The sequence below is a fragment of the Perna viridis genome, chromosome 9, assembly GCF_037379345.1.
Source record: "Perna viridis isolate PV_CMFRI_1.1 ecotype Kerala chromosome 9, ASM3737934v1, whole genome shotgun sequence".
Taxonomy (NCBI): domain Eukaryota; kingdom Metazoa; phylum Mollusca; class Bivalvia; order Mytilida; family Mytilidae; genus Perna; species Perna viridis.
The window spans coordinates 39898202-39925383 of NC_142453.1; the positions used below are offsets into that span (position 1 = coordinate 39898202).

The 27182-nt window shown below is 32.8% G+C and overlaps 1 protein-coding gene across 1 annotated transcript; it reads right to left on the reverse strand.

Annotated features, from left to right (window-relative positions):
- Positions 1–612: 612 nt before the first annotated feature.
- Positions 613–24495, reverse strand: LOC148608484 (uncharacterized). The gene is made up of 13 exons (XM_088543591.1): positions 24278–24495; positions 23033–23115; positions 22575–22739; positions 20862–20987; positions 20150–20658; positions 18012–18067; positions 16453–16576; positions 4366–4478; positions 4062–4144; positions 3675–3839; positions 3053–3181; positions 1861–2004; positions 613–1248 (listed from the first exon to the last, which is right to left on the reverse strand). The coding sequence occupies exons 1-13, from the start codon at positions 24373–24375 to the stop codon at positions 971–973; spliced, it is 2073 nt and encodes a 690-aa protein (XP_088399717.1). The 5' UTR covers positions 24376–24495; the 3' UTR covers positions 613–970.
- Positions 24496–27182: the final 2687 nt, after the last annotated feature.

Consider the following 27182-nt stretch of genomic DNA (forward strand, 5'->3'; position numbering starts at 1 on the left):
ACACGCCGGCAGCTTCCTCTGATGAGCCAAAGCAGTGTCGACAGACTTACCGATAGTATTACGTCTGATTAACTTTCAAAGTCTTTAGTAAATTTTGATTTTGGACAGTTTCAACTCAGTATATCATTCTTATAGCTTTGTAATATTTTTTTATATTTGTTTTTATTAAATTTTATATTTTACTTGTTTGTTAAAAATTGTAAACAGGCCCTCGTAGCCATCACTGGTCATCCATCACACCGATCTCGCCTTGACCGCTATTATTGCTGATCACTTGATCAACACTTTGTTTTGACGGATCTTTTGTGAATTCTTTTTAGTATCTTTGTCCATAGACTTGCAATTCACTGGAGTGTGACAAATTTTATAAAACATACCGATGTCACTTTTTAACTTTTAAAACCATCTGTATTATTATCATCAGATCTCGTTCGTTTTATGCAAGGTTTAAGAAAATAACAAAGTACCCTTTTATATTGAAAAATCAATTTTGAATCCAAATATGTTGATTTGGTGTCGATATTTAATCAAATGTCGAAGTTACATTACCTCTTTTTTTAGCAGTCGTTATGGTTTAGCAAGTTCCAAATGTCCTGTAGTCAAACTCAAGTAAAAATTTACAGAAGTGGTTTCATTTTAAAATGATTAACTATAAACTACCAATCCTAAAAATACAGGTTTATACAGTCTTTGTGTGATTGAAACGTAAGTAAAACTTTATGAAAGAGCAGTAGAATAAAGATGAGGTAAATATATGGAACGAAAGTGACTGTAGTTATGCAAGCAACATGACGATCTAAATAAAAAAGTAATTGTATCCAAGTATAAAATTATCAAAATAGAAATGCATCAATTTGAGGTTCTACCCTGCGCCATACACAGCTACCGTCCAAAGATGTCGATAATTAAATCTATATACAGATAAAATAGGTAAAAACGATGTGAAGCTTTGTTTTAATCTATATGTCTCTCAAAGTTCTTCGATTTCACAATAAATGTCTTCAGAGACAGCTTCAACGTTAAGTTGGTCAGCAGTATAATGTAGATTTGTAACGGCAGTCTCAGGCTGCTGACGGTAATCGCCAGAAACAGTTGTTATTTCTTGCACCTGAATTTGATTCGTCACCTTCCTCGATAGATTAATAGATCTGTAAACGACTTCCTTAACTTTTATAACTACTGTGACAAGTATAACAAGCCCAGTAACAGCTGCCGCCATAAGTATATATACTGTCAATGATGACTGACCTGTCAAAAGATCACATGTGCCATTAAAAACAAACAAGCAAACATACAACGTGAGTCACAGTAGACAAACAAAAACAGTGACATTAGGAGTAGTACCTTCACTCAAATCGGTTTGAAATGACCACTTGGTTATAACAGAGAACTTTATGTCAGAGTTATAAAGATTTAAACATGACACGGGCATCCGGACATACATATAAAAAAACTTTGAACGAAGCCAAAGCATCAATAATTTATTTAATTTATGTCACAATATTAGATGTTGTTATGTTCTATTTGCCGATAGTTGTTATAATTGTCGGAGAAACAGATTTTCAATACATATTACTGCCTTTCAGATTTAATATTAATGTTTAAAATTGAGGGAAATAATACATGTAATAATGTAATTAAGTAATGAAACTTTCTTTCATATGCATTAATTGTAAAATGTAAATACATTAGATACGTTTGACAACTAAAGTGAAAAAAGAGAAGCTGTGTTAACGTGTACCTTTTCGCAATATGGTTTATCAAGTTGTTCATTCCTTTAGAAACTATTTTAAAAGACAAAATGTAATCAAGAAACCATATGAAACATAATAATTAACATCCATTATTTGAGATTTTCACCTTTATTGTCATCTTTGGATAATTTAGTGGAGTTTTCCTCCAAAGTGCCATCAATACATTTACCAGTCACAGGGTCGCAGGTAACATCGACCGAACAACCACAATTTGCTGAACAATTGGTACCATACATACCGCTATCACATCCTGAAATAAGAAACGAATCTACTACGTTGAGCAGTAAATTATAAAAATCGATAGTTGATGGAATAATGTTAGAAAGGCATTGCCTCAAAGTCAAAGGAGGATTTATTTCCTCTTGCACTGAACTTAAATTGAAATAGATTTGTTATGATTCAATAATGTAATCAATGCAGATTTCCATGACAATATTCTGTTTGTAACGTCGTATCGCGATACAAACAGTATATTGTCAACAGTTCAAAGTATATCAAGCTTGTGATATCTACAAGATTTAAGGAGGGAGACCTAGGGAAAGGGACACAATTCATAAAAATCATTGGAACGTCTGTATTCAGCATTTTACATCAATCTTATGTAAGCATTTGATTAACTTGGATTCGTTTCAATCTGCTTCAAATGATAGCTTGAGAGGAGTCGGTGAAATTGAATATAATACAAACATATCACTGATGTCATGAGTTATGTCCCTTACCCTAAGTCTACCTCCTTAAAAGATGCACAAGAACACACATTATTCAATCTTTGAATTTGTAAAACACTTGATAAAACACTTGATAAAAATTATATTAATAGAATTTAATTAAAAAACAACAACTTATTTAATATAATTGTATCAGCAAAATATTGAAGCGTGCAAAATTTTAAAATACATGGCCAAAAACGAGAATACATTAATCTAGAACAATATAATGTAGTATTAGTCAATAAAATTGTCATGGCGACAATAAAACCTGTAGTATTAATATCATCAAAAGCTGAACATATCCTAAACATACCCTAATCTGAGCAGTTTGAAAGTAATCTTGCTTAAAAAACAAACAAAGCAAATATAAAATCGCCGTGTACAAGTTACATACAAGACAGGTGAAGTGTATACTCCAACTGTTGGTGATATTAGTGTACTGTTACTATTGGAATGCCCAAAGCATACAGTTAAGCATAGAGTTTCAATTCTAAACGTATTGTGTCTTCTATGCTTACGTTAAGGTATAGGTATGAGGTAGAGAAACAGTTGTCTTTCTTAAGATCAATTTCTGTAATGAACACTTACTGTTTGTACAGTATTGCCCTATCCATCCTGGTGGACAGACACAAAGCCCTGTCATTGGTTCACAACTAGCACCATTTGCACATAAACATTCATTTAAGCAGTTCACGCCGTAATATCCCGTTGGGCACACTAAAACATATTCATAATATAATAATTCAAAATAGCATACTTTGACATGACGCTATGCATACAATCTGTAATTAGAAATTGGTCTTTGGAGGAAATGTCTTATTTAGGTTCATTTTTTTTGTATTTTTTTACTGTGATTATATATGTCAGAAATTGTGTCGTATTTTAGAAAAAAAAATACCATTCACGAACAGTCCCGTTCTAAGTAAAAACCATGGTAGGGAAAGAGAGGAGGAGTACTGGATACGACCAATTTCTAATTACAATCTGTAGGTAGAAAATGGTCGTTGGAGGAAATGTCTAATTAAGGTCCCTTTTTTAATTTTTTCATCACTGTGATTATATATGTGTTAAAGTGTTTGATTTAAAATTTCCTTGTCCAACAAGGAAATAATTAACGAAAACAAAATAAACTGAACTTAAGCACTGTCTCCGTTTAACATATGTAAAGAGCAAAAATTCTTGATAGTGGTTATTGAAATATCATATCTACTAGAAAGACAGGTCGTCCCTTCGTATCCAGCGGCACATACACATCCTAATCCTCGATCACATCTTTGAGCTTGACTACAATGACATCTATTTGCACATTTTGGTCCATATGTGTCACCTATGCATTTGCTCTCACAATATCTGCCAAATGTGCCTGGCGGGCATTCTAAAATGAGTAATTAATAATATTTTTTTTCAGATATGAGTATTTAATCAATATAGTAGTTCAGAAGTGCAGTAAATAATACTGTCATTGACCTTAGTCTTTATTTGATGTTTTGTCATTCTCATTCAAGTTTTGATGATTTAAACAAAATCGGGAACCGTACATGTACATTTTAAAACATTCAATAAAATAAAGTAGTTCAACGTTTAATATTAATATAACCTCGACATTCCCCATCTAGTTGATAGTAATCAGGACAACATTCGTTGATGAAAATCTCCAAGACTTTGATAGTTCCATTTATCCTAGAGAAAATATAAAATTATCTAGGCTTGAAATAAAAGAAAACACCGTATTTACTTATAATGGCGTTCAAATCATATTAATACATAACTGCCAAACAAACATAAAATATACTCATATCATATATTCATAAATGGTATCTGTTTGGCAAAAAAATCCGCCAAATGTCTTTGACATACTACTTTGAAAATTTTATGGAATAAGTCCTGGTACATCTACTTACTCAGTTGTTGCTTTCCTTTTACACACATTTTGTCCGCTTAGCTCTAAGCCTAAACAAGTCCAAAATAACAGAAATATGTTAATTAAAACATATTGCATGGTTAACCACGTTATCTATACTGACACATTTTACCAATAAATGAATTAACAACTATAAATCTGTATGCATTGCTCACAAACATCAGCTTATATATAACAGGAACTACGTTAAACATTATTTTTGTTGGATTCCTTTAAATGCTTCCTGTTTGGAGACCATTTGTGTCAATTGATTATAAGTACAATATATGTGAAATTTAATCTTGGCTGCAACAAACTATTTTTTACTATGGCAATCCAATAAACAAAATAAAAGTGCTTCTCATTTCCATTTAATATTATTTCAATATCTTTCCGGGATGTTAATCAAATAAAATATATATGACATTGTATTGACTTTTTTTTTTATAAATGTCCTTGTAGGTGAACGTGTGATTTGTTTCCCTTCTGTAATTTCGTCTGTTGTTTCTGTTGTGCCTTGTTAACGTCATTCCTATTGAATTAAGTTTTTGCGGTGCTCCATTTTCTCCGTCCAAAACAAAAAATGTTGGCGTCACAAGAGAAAGTTTTGAGATGTATCAGAATAATTCTTTCAGTGACATTGCAAAATTTAAATGTGGGTTATCGAATTGTATTGCATAAAAAAAGTCAAAAGGATGACCATCATGACCATGTTATTGCTACTTTATCGAAAAACTGAAGAAACGTTAATTTAATTTTGAAAATGTACAAATGATATACTTCTTGAAACTTTTGGCAACGCATATTGTTTTCTACAGTTGATGTACAGTATTATATTTGGTCTATATGTAAATAAAGCACACTACAAAGTTAATCCCCAAAGTTAATTGAAACGGGAAATAATTCGAAACAAATGTTCGTGCCTATGTTCGAAGTATTAATACAATTATTTCCGGTTTTATAGTGACGTAGCAAGTTTACTAACAGCATAACAGGAAAACACTTGTGTGTTTTGGTTGATATAAAAACGTACTACTTTTCATAAAGATGAAATCCGTAAAAACAACAAGTCATCCATGTCTTCCCTCAACATTGAAACACAATGTGAGGACTTGCCTTACTTGTATTAAGTTCTCAAACTTTGTAAGGATCCATACAAAGAAAGTTATATTTCAAAATCTTCATCTTGGTCCACAAAGGAGATGTCAATTCGTCTTAAAAAAATATTGTCCACAGTGAAGGATTAACAGCAAGCTAATTACAGTACCACCTACATTCATATTGGCATTAATCCTATGTAAATACTTAAAAATATAGAAGATAAAAGTATTTCCAGTATGTTTATCCTTTATCCAGTTCTTTCAAACGTTTCGTTTTTCTTAGATGATATACATGTTGTCTAGCATTGTATCTGACGTGACTCGGTTTGTCTTTTTTAAAGATTAATCAAGGGAATTAAAGTTATAAACCTGTTAAATCTGAGCCTCTTCACAATGAGAATCTGAAGTTTATCTATGCACCATTTAAATCAAAGGAATATATAGGTGCTATTAACATCAACAATATTGTTTATCATAAAGTGGTTATTTCCAAAATTTCACAGCATTTCAAAAATAAATCTGTACCTTTTATCTATTACACCTATACTAAGACAATTATTAGTATATTTTTTCATTGCAGATTCTAAACATTGTAGCCTTCCTAGATTTTAATTGAAATTGGAATATCTATATTTCAAGCCTTTGTAAAACTCAAGGACATGTATACATTTAATTTTGTCTCAACTCAAATGGTATGCAGTGTTTGAATCCTGTTTATAAATGATTAGTCAAAGACATACTGAAAATGATTCCTTTTATATAAACAGACTGACTCTGCTTTTATATGTAACCAAATCTAGCATTCGTTTGTTATGCTAAATTATGGATGGAAGTAAGTTTATTTTTATAACAATTGCAGACAATCTTATATTTGCTATTTTATACTAGCCAAAACATTTTGTTCACTGTTTTTTGGTTTTTCCAATTCAACAACTTGTATCTAGACAATAGTGGGTAGTTAATCAATTTACACCAATTTTTAAGATATTGCGGTAACTCATGACCAATATCAATCTAAACATTTTATAAAAAAAAAGACTGACTGACGATGAAATAATTTCTGTTGGTCTTGATGTATTTTCTCAGTGATTTTATCGTTAATGTCATGTAACCTTGGTACAGTGATAGCATAAATACTGGTCATTGTCAAAAGATAGGGTAATGGGAAGTTCAATGTTCAATGATAAAGGCACTTAGTGGTATTTTGTCCTGATGAAACTAAATTGTATTAATGCACTTTGACCCAGCTCAGCTGTTGTAACAAACATCCTCATTTAAATATCGGTGTGAAAAGGAAAAACAAGATCCGTCGATTATTGCATTCATTCTCATTGCAGCACAGGCATGTGAAAAAATGACAAATCTTGCTCATATAAATATTTAGCAAGAAAATCAACTATAGCACTATAAGTTTTCATACAGCGTCGTTTCGTAGAACCAGAAAGCTTATGTTGATTATTATATATAAGATAAATTTAAGTAAAAAATACTTAATCAATTAATTAATCATTTTTTTATTAATATCACGTATTCCAATGAAACATATCTTCCCCACTCTTGTACATTGTAACACTCTGTTTAATATGCTTTAAGCATACTCAACTGCAAAAAACAAAGTTAAGAAATAAAATATTGCTAATTGTTTTTTATTTTTTTTTTTTGTCCTTATGTTACACGTAATTGGAATAGTTTAGTTATATCATTCATGGCCATGTGCTATGGTGACGACAGTGCTCAGACCAATACAGTACCCGCTATTAATTCTAATAGAAAACTTAAATAATATTAATTTCTATCACACAAATATGGTTAATGTTATACTTTAAATATGGTGGCCGATCCTTTCTTTCATTATTTTCAATGTTATCATTTGTATGTTGTGTCGTTAAGAGTATGGTTAGTTGGGGGGGGGGGGTTGATTATGGACATGAAAATACTCACTTGTTTTCAAAAATGGTCTTATTTCTGCGTACATTTATTAGTTAAGATACTAACCTTATCCTACTCTGCATCTAATTTCTGACAGTGTATTATTGTATACCTAATTCTTTAAAAATTAGATTGTGTTTCCTTTTGTCACTGCTTAGCTACTTAAAAAACTGTAGTAGAACCAGAAGGAAATAACAAGATATAAAACATTCAACTGAATTAATCTTTTGTGGTTAATTTAATAACGTACCTCAAGGATCTTAACTGGGACCTTCATTTAATGTACATTTGTACTATTGATTTGAAAATTTGTTATTTCACTTTTTATGTGACATCTTGTTTCTCTCAAGTTTTTATGTGTTTATCTGCGTTTTTGCTTCATTGTGTATGTAGGTTGTCTTTGTCTTATGTGTTTATGTTTTTTTTTTGTTTTTTTATGTATTTGAATCATCCCACTGCTGACGCTTATGTTTTTGCCGATATTTTCACCAGTGGCAATTTTATGCTCCCCGTTTCAATTACAATATACAAGCGAGAGCTTTCAACCTCCATTTTCTGTCTGAAATTTACGTACTAAAATGGGGCCATCGTAATAGTTTCCATCTCTCGGGGTTTTACCTTAATATTGCTATTTCCCTTTTTAAACCATTTTTAACTATTGCCCGCAGTTTAGTAGTTTTGTATTACACTTCATTTATTCATAATTCATATAACGATATTGCTTAGATATTTAGATAATTATGAAGACTGTTTGCTCACGACGCATTTTTAAAACTATTTAGATCACAAATAAGTCCAGATTGAATCATCTAAAGGAGTATTTATTTTTGGGAGTTGATGAGATGGAGGTTTTCTTTTCATCTCGATAAAAATAAATACTTTACGTTTTCCTTTTTAATTGTGTGAAAGGCCCTTAATCTGTACTTGTGCACTTAAAACTAAAAAAAATATCAATCCAGTAAAAATTTTGAATTGATGTATGTTTTACAAGTATGTCAAGGAGAAATTACTCATCAGTGGCATTAGACCCAAATAAGTTTGGAAGTTACATTTCTATACATCAGTTTAGTTTATACTCAAAAGAAAGACCGAAGCCTCGGTATTTGATAGGTTTCGCATCTCTAAGGTTTTTTCATACTTTTATTTTGGAAAGGCTTCAAACCGTGAACAACTTCAGACAGCAGAAAGTTACCTTAAATCACACAAAAATTGAGAATTTATACATTAAAATTGATTTGGGAAATTTGTCTTAGAGAAAACGTAGCTAAAGACTAGAAGAGTATTCTTATTTTCAATTGAAAATCCAAAGCTTCAATGACTGCCTAAGCAGACTAATTCCGCTTAAAATTCAAAGCTTAAGAGCTGATTCATTGCAAAATATAACTAAGATTATTTTTCCATTAAGTATAATTTCCTTCACTGATTAATTCTTTATTACAACTAAGATTAGTCAAGCCTGATATTTTCAAAATTGTCATAAGACGAACTGGCGCTTTTGGTTTCCGGAACACTTTACAGACACTACTACTTAGGTTTATAACCTTATTGCACATCGATAGGTTCATAATAGGGATAAAAACAAACGCTTGATACTTTGATTTCCGTTTTTCTTGTAACATATTTCTACACGTTTTCGCTTTGTTTTGTTTGTTTGATTTCTTGATGATGCTGTTATTGTTATTTGTGTTGTTGTTTTCAGAAGTTTCAACATTTGCCGCATTGTTTTTAATTTATTTGTTTTTATTTATCAGAGCGATAGCATTCTTTTGTTTCATAACATTTATAGAAATTCTGAATTTTCCCTTGCATCTGTATATAAAATTCTGAGTAAGCAAATTAATGTTAGGTAATGAAAGAGTTCGGTTCAAGCGTGATTGTATATTACATGTTGACAGCCATATTCCACCTTGTTCTACAGAGGACCCTTTCTGATTATCACGTCGCTCTACTGACATTTCATTATACGGATATATCGTATCGTAAACATCTTCTGTTAGTGGAACTGTTCCCTTTCGGAATCGATATCGTACTAAACGCACGACAATAATTGATAACAAACGACAAGTGAACAATATATTGTTGCCTTGTATATAATGACAGTATTTCCATCACAGTTAACCAATGTTTTCTTTTTCTTACTCTATCAAAACAAATCCCGTTAACAGGATCACAACCGATTTTATTTCAACATTCACAAACATGTAAAAAATTTACATCGAATCTGTCTTTACCACATTCTAGAAAGAGAATGTAAGTAACTTGAAACAGAAAGCAACTTCTCTATTGAAATACATAGATATTTCAATTGTGACCATAACATGTAGTACATATTTTATACGTGCTACCGGTATCATACACGTATTATTGAGCTCGATGAAAAAGTCATAATTTAACTTTTAATAATGTACCTGTAGCAATTACCGTAATTGGTGTGATTTCCAGGGATTCAAGGAAAACTATTACACGTTGAATAAATCAGTTCTTACTGTGCAGATGGATACACTGTTACAATCCACGAGTTCATGGTGACGACCATAAACTTCTGTAGTGATGACCTCAATTTTGTAGCAATATAAACCTGTTCTAGCAGCCTACTTGTAAGAAGTCTAGCGCGATACAGAAAGTCCTTGTAGTTACGGCAAGATCTGGCATAACGTTTGAGTTATGATATTAAAACTGCAGGTGCTGAAGGAATATTGCCACAGATGAAACTAGCCGTGACTTATTTTGTCAAGATAGACAATAACCATGAGACGCCATTACTTACGACATATTACACGATAGATAACAATATTGGATAAAAATTCAATGCAGTTTTGTTGACAGTTTTGACTCATTTAAGTAAGAGTACTTTGCCGATAATAAAAAAATATTTCATCGGTATTTTATTAAACGTTTAGATCTTTAGAAACTTTTTGGATGCTTCGATATCACAAGCTCGTAAAAAACATTCACAATTGTTTCAACCGATACAAGAAATCCATTTTCAATTAATACAGATGTACTTGTAAGTGATTAATGCGAGCTGTTATCTCTCACCCTTTGTTTAACGGCAATTTTCTACTCAAAGCTCGATACGCACTCAATAAGTTAACTAAACCGTTGAATATGTTTCTTCGTAAGGGATATAGTTATGATATTGTTGTAAATCGTTAAGCATCGTTTGGTATTAACATTGATTCACTCACAGGATTTTTAGATAGAAATTAAAAATACACATATTTGAAAGCTTTTTTGGACATGACCTGGATTATGTTCTTATTGTATGACTTGTGATATGCGATGGTTCTCAAACCGGCATTGGAAGAATTGGGATTGATATAGCATGCAATTGGAACATAAATTGTCTGGATTTAACAGATCTGAAGCTGGCATATCAGTTAACTGCTAGTGGTCCTTAGTTCGAACATTTGTATAATTTATATTCAGTTGCTTTATTCCCCTTGTAACAAGTGACTAAGACCTTTATGAACTGATTATGTGTGTAATATTTGTTCCACAATGGCCAGATTTTAAAGGGGAAGGGCAGTGATTACACCCAAGTACTGTAACTGGTTTTCATCTTTAGTATTTTATTTATTTTTTTATTTAACTTGGGCTTAAGCTAGCTGCAGACTGCCTCGTGGTGTGATGATTTCCTCATTGTTCATTGCAGATCTATGGATGACGTTTGACCTCAGATGGGTTTTTTTTTTCTTTCACATATTTACCGTTCCTATTTTCGTTATAAAATACAACAGTACATTAGCAACTCAACTACAATTTGGGAGCTTTGTCATGAAATAAAAACTAGAAGTACAATTTCTCCAGTGTATCCGGCATTACATACACAGCCACGTTCTGGATCACAATGCTGTGTTTGGTTACTGTCACATGTCCTAGAACACTTAGGTCCATATATATTTCCCTGGTATACAACCGTGCTCACAGTTTATCCCAAATGTACCGGGAGAACATTCTATGAGAAAAACAGATGCATGACTATAAGTTTATATTGATAAAGCCTGAACAGACTATAACTAGATATATTTTGCTTGCCGTTCTACAATTTATGCAGATGATATTTAAAGGAATTTCAACAAAGGTGTTTAACAGAGGAATGTACAACTTGACCTACCGATGAATCTGTTCTACACTTTCAATGTGGTAATATTGGGCTTGTTCATTCAACAATCACTGACATTTATTGTTAAAATTTAATTTATGATATCATTTTTCGTAAATGTAATATGTACATGTAAAATCCGACTCAATACCTAATAGTATTGTATTGTGTATTTTCAATTCTAAAGACCAAGACATTGTTTCACAATTTACATGTAAGACTAATATTTACGCATCTTTCATTGCTATGTTAAGGATTTACTTATACCTAAATCTTACGAGTGCTTTGTGAGGTAATATGTAGAAGCTTTAAATATAGTATACATAAACCAATCGATTGTTCTATGGGGTCTTTAATCGTTTGACAAAAATGTGCTATCGAGTAACATTTTAGCTGCTGCGTAAGATTTTATTGTTTCTATGGAAACTTATTTATCTCTGTTTTGATTTGTTTTATAGTAGTCTGAGCAACACTAGATTGCCACTCAGGTTCCATTGACGCTGCCAAAAGTTGAAGTGACAGCATCAGTTGAAGTAATAGAAATCATAATATGACAAGGCACTAAAGGCAAAATATAGAAATATGAAATGATAATGATAACAAAAATAATGAGTTGTAAATCAAATAAAGGTTATACATACAAACACGCACAATAAATAACAAACAAAGTGAGGTTGAAACCAATATCAAATTATTAAATTGTTTATAATTATTTGAACTGTTAAAATAACAATTGAAAGAGAGAAAAAAAAACAATATCTGAATAATTGTGTTATATGATATTTTGAATCTTGTGTATATTATAGTGTCTAATGCTTTATTCCAAAACTTAATCATAGGGTAAAAAAGTTATTATTATTTACATAATTTAATCTTTTTTCTTTCAACATGTAATTTAAAACAAAGACTGAGATATTTGTGCGCATGCAGATTTTGAATTTCCAATGTTCTCAGTTTTGATTATCCTATATTGCAAACATGAGGAGACCCTACGCGTCTTTCACAAACACCCTAACAACCTAAGCATCTTTCACCAACACCTCAACACCCTAAAAACCAAAGCGTCATTCACCAACTTCCCAACATCCCAACAACATATGCGTTTTTCGCCAACACCCCAAAACCACAACAACCTAAGCGTCTTTCACCAACACCCCAAAACCCTAACAACCTAAGTGTCTTTCACCAACATCCCAACACCCTAACAACCTAAGCGTCTTTCACCAACATCCCAACACCCTAACAACCTAAGTGTCTTTCACCAACACCCCAATACTCTAACAACCTAGCCATCTTTCACCAACACCCCACTAACCTAAGAGTCTTTCAACAACACCCCAACACCCTTACAACCTAAGCGTCATTCACCAACACCCAACATCCCAACAACCTAAGCGTTTTTCGCCAACACCCCAACATAACGCCATAACAACCTAAGCGTCTTTCACCAACAACCCAATACCCTAACAACCTAAGTGTCTTTCACCAGCACCCCAACACTCTAACAACCTAGGCGTTTTTCACCAACACCCCAACACCCCAACAACTTAAGCCTCTATCACCAACAATCCAATCTTTATATTTTGTTTATTTTTTATTATATTGGGTAATTTAATTAGGAAGAAAGAACGACAACTTCGTATTTTTTAATGTAGTTTGTGCATAATATTTGGATTTCATCAATGTGGGTTACAGTAAGTCACGTTTCCTATTACTCATTAATATTTATTTCTTTCAATTGTTTCCTGTTTTTTTTTTTATTTCGATAATCAGTACAGTCGCAAGTATTCCTCTATCTTTAGATTCCAATATGTCTTTTTATGGATAAAAACTCTACTACTAATTGTCTATCTTAGTTGGCTGTAAGTTGATCAAATTTTTTAAATACGGTGGTATTTTGAATATAACCTTTTTACGATGAAGAATAGTCCTGATGTTAATAGCATCTATTCTTTCTTTAAAAATGAATAAGCTTCCGATTCTCATCAGACAGTTAGCAACGTCAGATAGCATGATGGACAATCTGTATTTCATTGACAAAGGTTCAATTGTAGAATATGGAGTTTATTAAAGCCAAATTTTAGACTGTCCCAAATATACCATATTAATATTTTAATTGAAAGCGTATAAGAAATAAGAAATTTTAAACCAAAAAGATTTTTATACAACCTTCCGGTGTTCAATTATTTTGGTTCCCGTCAAAAGTAGGAAACGACTTTACTGTCAGCATATCAATACTGAAATAGGAAAAAAACAATATCACAAACAACTATATGATTAGCTTTATGAACTCCAACAAAAACTGGGAGAGACATTAGGTGCAGCAGAAGGGTAAGATTTTCTTGCTCTGTATTGCAAGTGTGGAAGAATAAATGTGTCATGTTTTGTATGTATTGTGTTATATATTTTAATTTACAATGATGCGTTTTTGATGAACCTAGCTATTGTATCATAATTATTAATGACTTCATTAATTACTGTTTTAACTTAGCTTTGTTACCTAGTTTATCATCTCTTCCATATTTTTATGCCTTTCATTGTATACTTAGTTTATCATCTCTTCCATATTTTTATGTCTTCCATGGTATACTTAGTTTATCATCTCTTCCATATTTGTATGTCTTCCATGGTATACTTAGTTTATAATCTCTTCCATATTTTTATGTCTTCCATGGTATACTTAGTTTATCATCTCTTCCATATTTTTATGTCTTCCATGGTATACCTAGTTTATCATCTCTTCCATATTTTTCTGCATTTCATTGTATACTTAGTTCATCATCTCTTCCATATTTTTATGTCTTCCATTGTATACTTAGTTTATCATCTCTTCCATATTGTGATGTCTTCCATGGTATACCTAGTTTATCATCTCTTCCATATTTTTATGTCTTCCATGGTATACCTAGTTTATCATCTCTTCCATATTTTTAAGCCTTTAATTGTATACTTAGTTTATCATCTCTTCCATATTTTTATGTCTTCCATGGTATACCTAGTTTATCATCTCTTCCATATTTTTAAGCCTTTAATTGTAAACCTAATTTATCATCTCTTCCATATTTTTATGCCTTTCATTGTATACTTAGTTTATCATCTCTTCCATATTTTGATCTCTTTCATGGTATACTTAGTTTATCATCTCTTCCATATTTTTATGTCTTCCATGGTATACTTAGTTTATCATCCCTTCCATATTTTTTATGTCTTCCATGGTATACTTAGTTTATCATCTCTTCCATATTTTTATGTCTTCCATGGTATACCTAGTTTATCATCTCTTCCATATTTTTATGCCTTTCATTGTATACTTAGTTTATCATCTCTTCCATATTTTTATGTCTTTCATGGTATACTTAGTTTATCATCTCTTCCATATTTTTAAGCCTTTAATTGTAAACCTAATTTATCATCTCTTCCATATTTTTATGTCTTCCATATTATACCTAGTTCATCATCTCTTCCATACTTTTATGTCTTCCATGGTATACTTAGTTTATCATCTCTTCCATATTTTTATGTCTTCCATGGTATACCTAGTTCATCATCTCTTCCATATTTTTATGTCTTCCATGGTATACCTAGTTTATCATCTCTTCCATATTTTTATGTCTTCCATGGTATACCTAGTTTATCATCTCTTCCATATTTTTATGTCTTCCATGGTATATCTAGTTTATCATCTCTTCCATATTTTTATGTCTTCCATGGTATACCTACTTCATCATCTCTTCCATATTTTTATGCCTTTCATTGTATACTTAGTTTATCATCTCTTCCATATTTTTATATCTTCCATGGTATACTTAGTTTATCATCTCTTCCATATTTTGTATGTCTTCCATGGTAAACCTAATTTATCATCTCTTCCATATTTTTATGCCTTTCATTGTATACTTAGTTTATCATCTCTTCCATATTTTTATGTCTTCCATGGTATACTTAGTTTATTATCTCTTCCATATTTTCAACTTAACTGATCAAATGCTAGTTGATTGTGACCTTTGACCTTTGACTTTCCAAGGCTCGTAATGGAAATAAGACTCAATTCATTTCATGAAATGACACTTAAGGGTCTAGGGCAGCTGAGTCGCCTACCTGGAACTCATATTTTGATCAAAAGCTGAAAATATCTCAGTCTGAGAAGCATTTTGGCATTATTTTTGTGTTACAATAAACATTTCTACAATTCCCATACAAGACCGGAACGAATCAATTATGAAATGTATACTGTGAAAGTACTATTGTTCGTGGGGTACCAACTCTCGTGGTTTTCGTGGGAAGGCCAAACAATGAAATTTGGCCCCCTAACGAAAAGCAAATTTCCATTGAAGTGTATACTGAAAACCTTAAAAAACGAACTTGTGTTTCTTCCCTAATCCACGGAAATTGGTATCCATGAATTAAAGTACTCATATAATACTCCAAATACTGGTGATGGCATAGTTCCACTATTGAAACACCAAAATCATAAAGCTGGCATGTCAATTAACATACAAAGGGGACATAACTTTTTGCAGGTTTAAACTGAGTGATCTGGAGCTGGCATGTCAATTAACTGCTAGTTGTCCTTAGTTTTTACATTTGTGTGAATTTTATTCAGTTTCTTTATTTCCGTTGTAATAAGAGACTCAGACCTTTTTGAACTGAATTCTATGTGTGTTTACTTGTGTAATATTTGTCCACAAAGGCCAGATTTAGAAAGGGGAGGGTTATGATTACGCCGAAGTATTTTAACACCGCCGTATTTTTTGGCGCCTGTCCGAAGTCGGGAATTTCTGACTCTTATGCTTTGTTTCTTTTCAGCTACGTTTTGTTTTTTTATGTTACTTGAATATATAATAGCAACCCTTTCTCTGTTCCTGTGTATAATAATGTTTTGGGGTCAACAGATTGCTGCCCAATGGTATGAGGATTTTTTCCTGTGAAGACCGATTGATGGCCTTCGGCTGACATTTTCATCCCGTCGGGCTGTTGTATCTTTGAGATATACACCATATCTATTCTCGTTGTAATCACTAATAAGAAATTGGTCTTGGAGGAAATATCTAATAACAGTTAATCTTACAGCATCATCTCTGCAATGAACAGTGAGTAAAACACTCTAGTATTCTTCAGAGTGGCTAAACTACTGAAGTTGAAAATAAAATCAATTCTGCACCTAGCTAATTAAATAATTTTTAGATAAATCTAAAAAAAAAACAAAGTTGATTAGTAATATAAATCAAATTATCTTTGATATAATACTTTGAAAATCTATAGAATAAGTCCTGGTAGAAATGCAGACCGTAAATCTGCTTACTCAGTTGTTGCTTTCCTTTTACACACATTTTGTCCGCTTTGCTCTAAGCCTAAATTCAGGTTACAGACCACCAATTCAACCAATGAGCATTTGGAACGTACGCAAAAATAGTCCTACGCAAAAATTACCCCTGTTCCTCATAGTGCTGTGAAAAAAGTTCTCATCTTATTTAAAAAATTTAAACAGTTTCTGAAAGTAAAAACATTTCTGTACATTTTATAGGTGCATTTTGCTTTTTGTGATGTGAAGCCTAATCTCCATAATGATTTTTAAATATACCCCTATCTTGTGAAAACACTGGGATTTCCCATGCTATTTATAGACCCTTCACTTCCGGTGACCAGTACTGCACTGCAAGTCTGCTAACCCCACATGCCATTCTGAGGATTGTGAGCTGACATATGTAGAATCATGCTGATATATAGTCCTCTGCAGGTTAAAGTTAAGGTAAAGTCCAGAGAAGCCATTGAATATTGTGAAATTAGCATAGAAGCCTATGGGAAGTGGAATTAGTGGTTTTTAGCCTAAACAAGTCCAAAATAACAGAAATATGTTAATTAAAACATATTGCATGGTTAACCACGTTATCTATACTGAAAACATTTTACCAAGTAAATGCACAAACAAGAAAAATAAATATGTTTTTTTTATGTTTTGTTTTGTTTTGTTATTTTCTTTTTGGAGTAATTTGATCACTAATGTCATGTACAATGGTACAGTGAGAACATAACTATTTATTGTCCATTGTCTAACGATAGGATGAACGGTATTCAAATGTTCAAATGTACATGGATGTATTTTTTTCATAAAACTAACGTGCACAATACGCACTTTGACACAATGTTGTGACAAACAATCACATTAAAATATCGGTGTGGAAAGGAAGACCCGTCGATTGTTTATGTTGGTGAAAAAGCTAAATTGTGTTCATTCTCATTACAGAACAGGCGTGTGAAAAAAACATTGCACTTCCTGCTAATGTAAATATGTAGAACGAATATCAACTACAGAATAATGAGTTGTCATACAGCATTACTTCAAATTTGTAGAACTTGAGAGCTTATGATGATTATTATATTTAATTTAATTTAAAATAAGAATTAACTCATTTAATGATTTAGTAATTTTTTTTTATTATTTTGACGTATATCAAAAAAACTTTTTGTCCAACCTTTGTAACACTCTGTTTGATATGCTTTAAGTGTATTTACCTGCAAAACAGTTTATTGATTGTTTCTAAAGCGACTTTCTTATCTCGTTCAAAACACTGTAGTAGAATCAGAAGATAATGATAAGTTATCATACATTCAACTGAATCAGTCTTTTGTGGTAAATTTAATGGTGTGCCTCAAGGATCCGTACTGGGATCTTCATTACATATACTGCCGATTTTACAAATTTGGATTTAGTGTTTATGTTTGACGTCTTGGTTACTCTTATTTTCAGTTTTTATGTGTAATCATTTTTATTCGGTTATCTACATTAAGTATGTTGATCGTCTCTGTTTCGTGTGTTCATTGTTATGCTATGTTAGAGGATTTTTACGTAATTGAATCATCCCACTACTAACGCTTCGGTATTTCTTTTTCTTTGGGGTCGATATTTTTCGCAGTTTTATGTAGCCCGTTTTAATGTATATACATGGAAATAATTATCATATTTGAAGCAGAAAGTTTAGGGTGTTATAAAAACTGATTAAATCGCCATTTCCGTGTGAAATGTCTGTACTAAGTCAGGTCCATCAAAATGGTTTCAAATTCTCCAGGTTTTATTCGATTGTCATTTGTTATACCGACCTTCCCTTTTTAACCATTGTTTTTACTATTATAATGTACCTACAGTATAAATCGTTTTGTTATTACCCTTCATGTATTCATACTTCATAACGTATGTAAAGGAGGAATCTTTCATCAGCAGCATTGGAACCAAATAAGTAGGAAGTTACACGTTTATAGCTCTATTCTTAAAAAGTTTGACGACAAAGTTTGGTAAACAAGATATGAAATATATTTCATGATTAGAAAAAAGTATGTAAATGTACCCGTAAAGTTTGAACACGTATTAAGTAGAATCAATCTAAACTCAATCCTACCTGAACGCACCTCTGAAGTTGTTTACTAATAAAGCTTGTAACATTGAACAAATTTAGATTGAAGAAAGTTTCATCGAGTGAGAGTACCTTTAATCACAAACATTGAGACCTATATAAAATTGATTGGAAATATTTGTTGTAGAGGAAAATGAGCCGACGACTCAAAGTGTTTCATTTTGTTTATTGAAAAGTGTCAATGATTGCATAAGCACACTAATCCCACCCAAGGTGCTGAGTGCTTATCCACTGCAAAATATAACTAATATTATTCTCCCATATTATATAATTTTATTACAGCTAAGATAAGTCCGTGGATTGATACTTTCAAAACTGTTAGAGGAATAACTGGCGCTAGGAAATTAGGTGCCAAGACACTAAACGGGTCATGTAAATTAATCCTTATTCTTCTTCTATTACTTTAGTAAGTATCATTAGTAAATCATGAATTGTAGAGGAAAAAATATCTTTTTTTTTCACTTTTACAGAAAATGTACATCTTTACCATGTATTTCTTTCAATGTCCCCCATAAAAAAAATTACAGAAGTAATCTCCTTAATAATTCCAACCTTGTTCCCTAAACTAACAAATACAGATTTAAATCAATTATTCGCCGAAATATGGAATTAAATAATAAACAAACTGTAAATGCGGTAAGAGTATTACTTGCGTATATATCACCTTATTGCACACCGATATGTTCATAATTGTCTGGTCTTTGTTGTTCTTGATGTTGCTGTTTTTTTTTTTTTGTTTTTTTTGTTTTTTTTTTTTTCACCGATATGAGGAGATAACTTTTGTCCAATCCATTTTGTTATGTTAAACGATCAAACTAACCAACCTAAACCAAACTTAACTAACAGTAGAGAAGTATACAAAAAATACTTTTTGTACCGGATGTAAACGTTACTTAATTCAAATTGTCGTTGAAGCGTTTGCTTTTTTTTTAACTATGAATTTAAAAAGGGCAAAGAATTCATTCTTCTAGGCAGTATACTTAAATGTTGAAACGGCAAATAGTGCAGGCGTTTTCTTTTTGTTTTGTTGTTATAATTTTTATCGTTTTGTTTTGTTTGATTGTTTGTTTGTTTGTTTTGGGTTTTTTTTTTTGGCTTTTCTGTTTTTGTTTTTGTTTTTGTTTTTGATTTTGTTTTTGTTTTTGTTTTTGTTTTTTTTCTTGTTATCCAGAAGGTTTTACATTTGCAACGCACATTTTTTTTTTTCATTTTTTTATTAGAGTGGTAGTTTCCTGACATTTATAAAAAATTCTCAATGTTCCCTTGCATCTGTATATGAAGAGCTGAGTAAGGGTTAAGATAGTCGCCCCTATTAGCAATAAGTGGGGTGTAGGGATGGAGATACCCATCAGGAGAGTACATGTTAGGTAATGAAAGAGTTCGGTTCAAGCGTGATTGTATATTACATGTTGGCAGCCATCTTCCCCCTTGTTCTACAGAGGCCACTGCCTGATTATCACGTGACATTTCATTATAGTGATATATTTCATTGTAACCATCTTCTGTTAGTGGTGCTGTTCCCTTTCGGATTCGATACCGTACTAAAAGCACGACAATAATTGCTAACAAAACGACTAGTAAACCATACATTGTTGCCTTGTATATAATGACAGTATTTCCATCACAGTTTACCGATTTGTTCTTTTTCTGTACTCCATCAAAACAACTCCCGTTAACAGGATCACACCCGATTCCATTTCGACATTCACAAACCTGTGAACAATTTTCTCCGAACCTGTCTTTACCACATTCTAGAAAGAAAACGTTAGTAACTTGAAACAGAAAGCTTCATTCAAATACGTTTTCATTGTATTTGTGACTATACCATGTAATACGTTACCGGTATCTAAGCATAAAGCTTGATAAAAAGCGCTGTAATACTTTTAACAGACAAGAAGGTACCCTTGTCAAAAACAAGGCAATAATTATCTAAGTAAGTGAAATCAATACGTACGTTCCATACAGTAGCGCCCTGTCCATCCTACCGGACAATAACACTGGCCAGTTTTTGGGTCACATGTGGCGCGGCGTGCACATATACACATTTGGCAATTCACACCGTAGAAACCCGTTGGACAAACTAAAATTACATGTTGAAATATAATTACCTTACTGCCCAAAGTTTTTTTACTTAAATTAAGTTTAGTTTCCCCCCGTGCAGATCCGGGTGTCAAAAGAATAGGCCTGCAGCAGCGCTAAGCTTGTCGTAAAAGGCGACTAAATAGTCCTCAGGACTCTAGCCGGTGGCTAGGGCGCTCTGCCAACACAGCAACTGGGTTGTGTGCCCCAGGTGGTGTAATGGGGTACCCCTGGCGTGTTACATGCTGGGGTTGTCAGGCTATAATACGGAAAACCTGACCGCGAACCATAGTGGTGCACCGTGTTTGGAAAAATGCCACGTTCCGGTACACCTGGTCCATGCTACCAGTTTTTAGTGGAGTCCGAGTTGCTCATTTACTTTTGTTACTTTGTATGTATGATTTTAGTTACTTTATGTTCTTTGTTGTGTATGTCTGTTTTCCATGTCTGGTCTTTGTCCCTGGATTACATTCTTTTGATTACCGCTATAACCTTGGTTCCCTTGATTATTCTTTCGCACGTTAAAAAACCCTACTGTGGAATTCTCCCGGAGTAGGAACCATAAGGCTCCGCCACAGGAGGCTAAATTGCCCGACCCTACCCACCTCTCCCTATTTCCAGTGGCATTCAAAATTTCCCGACCCCATTGTCCTTGTGTCCTATCCCATTTTTCATTTCATTATCATTTCATGTTCATTTTATCATCCACGTCATGCTCATCGCCTGAATATAGCTGAAATATTGCTGCTCGGGCGTTAAAGCCCAACAAACGAACAAAAAAGTTTAGTTTCACCTATGAATCATGAAAATATAGGTATATCATTTTTATTGCTTTAAAATAAAGTAAAAATATATCCAGTTCTTGATGGTGGATAAAACACAGGTTGCATTATATATTAGGGATTTTTTTGGGGGGGACAGTTAATGTTTCATGAACTGTTCAAATGTTTGTTACGAGAACATAACTTGGTCAAAAGTTTAAACAATCTTTATAATTTTTTTTTCTAATCGGTTTAAGTCAACATCAGATTTTCTCTCGTAATCAAAGCCCTTTTTTTCTTGTAAAATTATTTGAATTGCGGGCTGCGGATAGATCGATGTTAATGACGTCAAAGTTGTGAGTTATTTTCTGCTTGCCCGGATGAGGAATATAAACAATCAGATTAACATGAGGCAAAATAATATAAGTCGTTAATGCATTAATAACCTTATTTTGTCATGATAGACATTAGCAATCTAACGTCATTAATAACGACAAATTTAAGACGATGTTTGTAATATAGATAACAGTATTGGATAAAACTGTTGTATGTTATTTCCAAGTTGTGTTAACAGTTTTGGATTATCTCAGTAAGAGTACTTTGCCGACAATAAGAACAAATGCATTGGTATTTTACAAAAAAAGATAAGATGTTTAGATACTTTGTGATGTATTTTTAAAGACGTATAATGAGTTTACCAGTTTTTGTTTCCTGTCATCATAGTTCTAACAATATGTTTTGAAACCTAATCTAGGTCTCAGCTGATTTGATATTTCACAAAATATTCGAGATACATTGAAAGAAGAGAACTTCAGTATTTCACTTACTAGGGCTGCATTGTGGTCCTGAATACCCAGAATTACAAACACATCCATGCACTGAATCACAATGTTGATGTTGATTACAGTTACAAGTATTACTACACATAGGTCCGTATTTGCCTGCTAAACACGTGTTCTCACAATTTCTGCCAAATCTGCCCGGAGAACATTCTAGAATGAACAGCTATACTGAAGCCATAATCGTACCCAAAAATACTTTGATACTCTTATTAATGAATGCTTCTTGTGACGATAAGATATTGCTAATTTGTCTTACAAGAGCTGACATTTTTCATCTCGGTGGGTTTGTTTCTCTTTAACATATTCACCATATCCATTCTCCTTACAGTATACCATCGCTTTTTCAATTGCCTATTGTAAAGGTTTTTATTTCGAATACTTGTATATCATTAATCGTGTTTTTCGTAATGTACATTGAAATAATATACGATAATTAACTTTACCTCGACATTCGCCATCTCGTTCAAAGTAATCAGGACAACATTCGTGAATCAAATAGTCATGGTCTATTATGGTCCCATTGGCTCTGAAAAATCATGAACGTCAAAAAATTTACTCAATAGTATAACGCGAAAACGAATATAAAACAAAACAAAATTTACAGCGAGTAATATAGTAAACTTCATGACATATAGTTGGCCGTCCCTTTGTCCAATGGCAATCGCTTGATGAACTTCATTAGATAGTTCAGTCTGTTTATTATACAAGAAATGAAGCCCTGGTGTTTCAGTGAAATCGAATTTGTGACTATTGGGTTGATGAACACCCTTGGGGTTGTATGATTCACTAGCATTGTCATAGATACAGTTAGTTTGTTTGTTTGTTGGGGTTTAACGTCCGAGCAGCAATATTTCAGCTATATTCAGACAATGAACATGAAATGGATGATAAATTGAACATGAAATGAAAAAAAGGATGGGTCACAAGGATAATAGGGTCGACAAATTTTGATTGCCACTGGAAAAAGGGGGATGGGTAAGGTCGGGCAATTTAGCCTCCTGTGGCGGAGCGCAAAGGTTCCTACTCCTATCGAATACCATAGCAGGGTTCTTTAACGTGCGAGGAACGTGGCATCTTTCCCAACACGGTGCACCACTATGGTTTGCAGTCAGGTTTTCCGTATTATAGCCTGACAACCCCAGCATGTAACACGCCAGGGGTACCCCATTCCACCACCTGGGGCACACATCCCAGTTGCTCTGTGGGCAGAGCGCCTAGCCCCCGGCTAGGTTTCTGAGGACTATTTAGTCGCCTTTTACGACAAGCTTAGCGCTGCTGTAGGCCTATTCTTTTAACACCCGGACCTGCACGGGGCTCATAGATACAGAGATACAGTGTAATGCCGTTGATTCAAACGATCAACGTTAATAAAAATGACCGGTATTTTTTTTTAATCCACTATTTAAACAATGTGTTGACGTCACAACAATGGTTTAAGTTCCGTGAGTGTTGATTAACGTAACATATCATGTATTATTTGAAACATGTTTTCAAATTGTAGTATAAAAATGGATCATGGAATTTTTCCTTGAAACATACATGTACAAGCAAAAAACAAAAACAAAACAAAACAAAACAAAACAAAAAAAGTAAAAATAAATCTCAAAGTAACAACAGTTTCGTGTAACCATTTCCTTAAAAAAGTAGGTTTTTCTCCAGAAAAAAACGTTGTTATTCTATGTTCTTACTCAGATGTGGCTTTTCTGGAACATACATATTTTCCATCAGGATCTAGAAATACACCAATCCGATAAAACAAAGAAATCACGAACACAACATATTTCATTCTTCAACCTACTTTGGATATTCAACAAATTTTGCATCATCATTTTTACAGAGAAGAGGACTTCCGCACAAAGTTATTTTCATTGAAACGTTTAAATTCTTCCGTTTTTGGCATGATCATTACAATTGAGTTTTTTTTTCCCAAGTGCTTACATTTATCAAACGCCAAAGTCTAAATAGTAAACACTAAGGTTTACTAAGTCCATAACTATAATAACTTATCGATATCCACAGAATGTCCCGGAAATGTGTTCTGATTTAACAAGGGTATACACTTATGTAGAAAGGAAGAAATGGAATAAACACTAAGTTCAAAGTTCGTTCTTCATAACCCACGTTGTTTGATTATTGCAGTTGTTAATCATAAAAAAAATTGAAAGTACATGTAGTGTCTTAATGAAGAAGAACTCTAGATATGAATCTTGCAAAATGTGATTCAGCCTACATATTTTTATTTTTGATATTTTATTCAAACTGTTACACTGAATAGAAAGCAACATGTACTTTCCATATAACCCTTGTTCTTAGGAGATAAACATCTTATAAAATGTACTATAAAACTCTAAGTTATGGGAGACACTCTGTAAATGACAATAAAATACAATGGAATCTATTGGATTTTTTAATGTGAAATATCTCATTAGATCAGACAGATAGGAATAAATGATTATACATTCCATCATATAGCCCTACATGTATAAAGCAGATTAAGTACAAAAATAAAAATGTGTAGCCTTTTTGGGGATGTGCCACATTTTACAGAATTTTGCATGCATATGATTCTTACAATGACTGCTACTTAAATATCAAAGCAATCTTTATTGTGCAAGATTAGTTCTTTAGAGTTTCTTTTGAATCAGCCGAAATGTTTCGGACGCAAATGTACTTTTTCTCCTCAGTTAAGGACCAGCTTCAGTTCTTTGTTTAGTTCTATCATTTACAAGTCCGTTCATCAGTTAAAAGGTATCCCATTATTTACTTACTTACTGTATACTATAACGTATTCGTGCAGCTTCTTAAAAAATAGAATTGTAACTACAGGATATTTAGATTTATATATGCTTCACACAAATGTCAGGTAATTTTATTAATGTTGTTGATGAATTCTAGTTAGCCCGTATAGACTATCAACTTTTGAGAGTAAGGTGAGGCAAGTTCTGTGTTTAAAATCTTTTAACCAAACCAAACAGAAGTTAATCAAACTATACATGCATCTGAAGCTATGTGTTGACAGTATGCTTACCCTTCTGAAACACCTGATGTCACTCCCCGTTTTTTTGTTGGAGTTCATATTGCTTGTGTTTTAGTTATTTTTAATGAAGTCTTGTTAAATTCCTTTATCTTTTAAGTTAGTCTTTTTTAGTCGGTTCGCTACATTGTGTATGTTAATCGTCTTTGCTTCCTGTGTTCACATTTAGGCCATGTTTTGGGATTTTTACATATTTGAAGTATCCCACCAATGACGCTTCGGTATTTTAGTTATCCGGTCTAAGTAATAACACTCGTATAGAGATTTCATCTCAGCCCAAACAAAATACAACAGGCCAGTGTCAACCATGTGGAGATAAAAGATGTAAGACCTATACCCAGATACTGCACACCCAAACGTTTAAAAGCTACTGCAATGGAAAAGAATACGCCATTTTTGCAACGTAACTTGCAAAACCTAAAACATCATGTACCTTCTCCAGTGTCGATGTGGTATATACAGTACGTTGGCGAAATAGAACAACCTTTCAACAGGCGCATAAATGGTCAAACCCAGGACGATCTCCATAACATTGTTGTTACGATCATGATATAATCATCGTAATAACAACTGGTCAAAAAGTAAAAGAGTGCCTCGGGAAAGCTTTTGGATGAAAAAATTACAAATAATTTCTCAAAATGTAATTAACGAGAAAAAATAATTCATTGTTAGACCCAGGTCTAAAGCTGGTACAGCACTACATGCTATACATCAAACGCCATTCTACTACATGTGTAATTTGACTTTTCTTAATTGTTTTCCACATTTGATTCATTTCTAGTTTTTGATAAAAACACTCCCGTTCTCGTTTTTAATTCAGATCACCTAAACATTTGCTCAAGTGTGCCTTTGATAAAGGTACAATGACCCACTGCGTGATTCAGCTTCAGCTTCAATGGTTTGATCTTGAACTTTGTTACATTGTAGTTTTATGCTGAAGAAGGATATTGGTTATCAAATTAATACAGGGAAGATAATGTGAATAAAGAAGGGTCTGAAAAATCCCCAACGATGTTAGAACTGTCAAATTTACGAAGCAAATTTTGATCGTTCCGTCCGCGGGACTCGAACTCGTACCGCTGTGACATTTATAGCAACACCGCCTGCAGAAAGTGCAACGCCATTGACCACTCGGCCATACAATGTATATAAATTCAAAAATATCCATCATATTATTGCACATTTCGAGAGTAACCATTCATCAACAGCTTTAGAACCAAATACTTTGGAAGTTCAAGATAAAAAAGTAAAACTTGTAAACAAAAAACATTCAAAATCAAAAGTTTCGAACCAGGATGCCACCAAGCAGGTCGTACATTTGTATATAAAGGTTTAAACCTGTTCTTAAGCAGAAACACTAGAGTAAAAAAAAATTCAAAACTCACTTTTATTTGAAGTGCAAGTTTTGTAAATGATTGATTGATTGATTGTTGGGGTTTAACGCCTGAGCAGCGTAAATTAAAGTCACCAAGCATCGGGAATACATACTTTGATTGTACTTTTATAAATATGGACACCATTTCTATTGACAAAAAGAAACATTCTTCAAAACGCTAAAA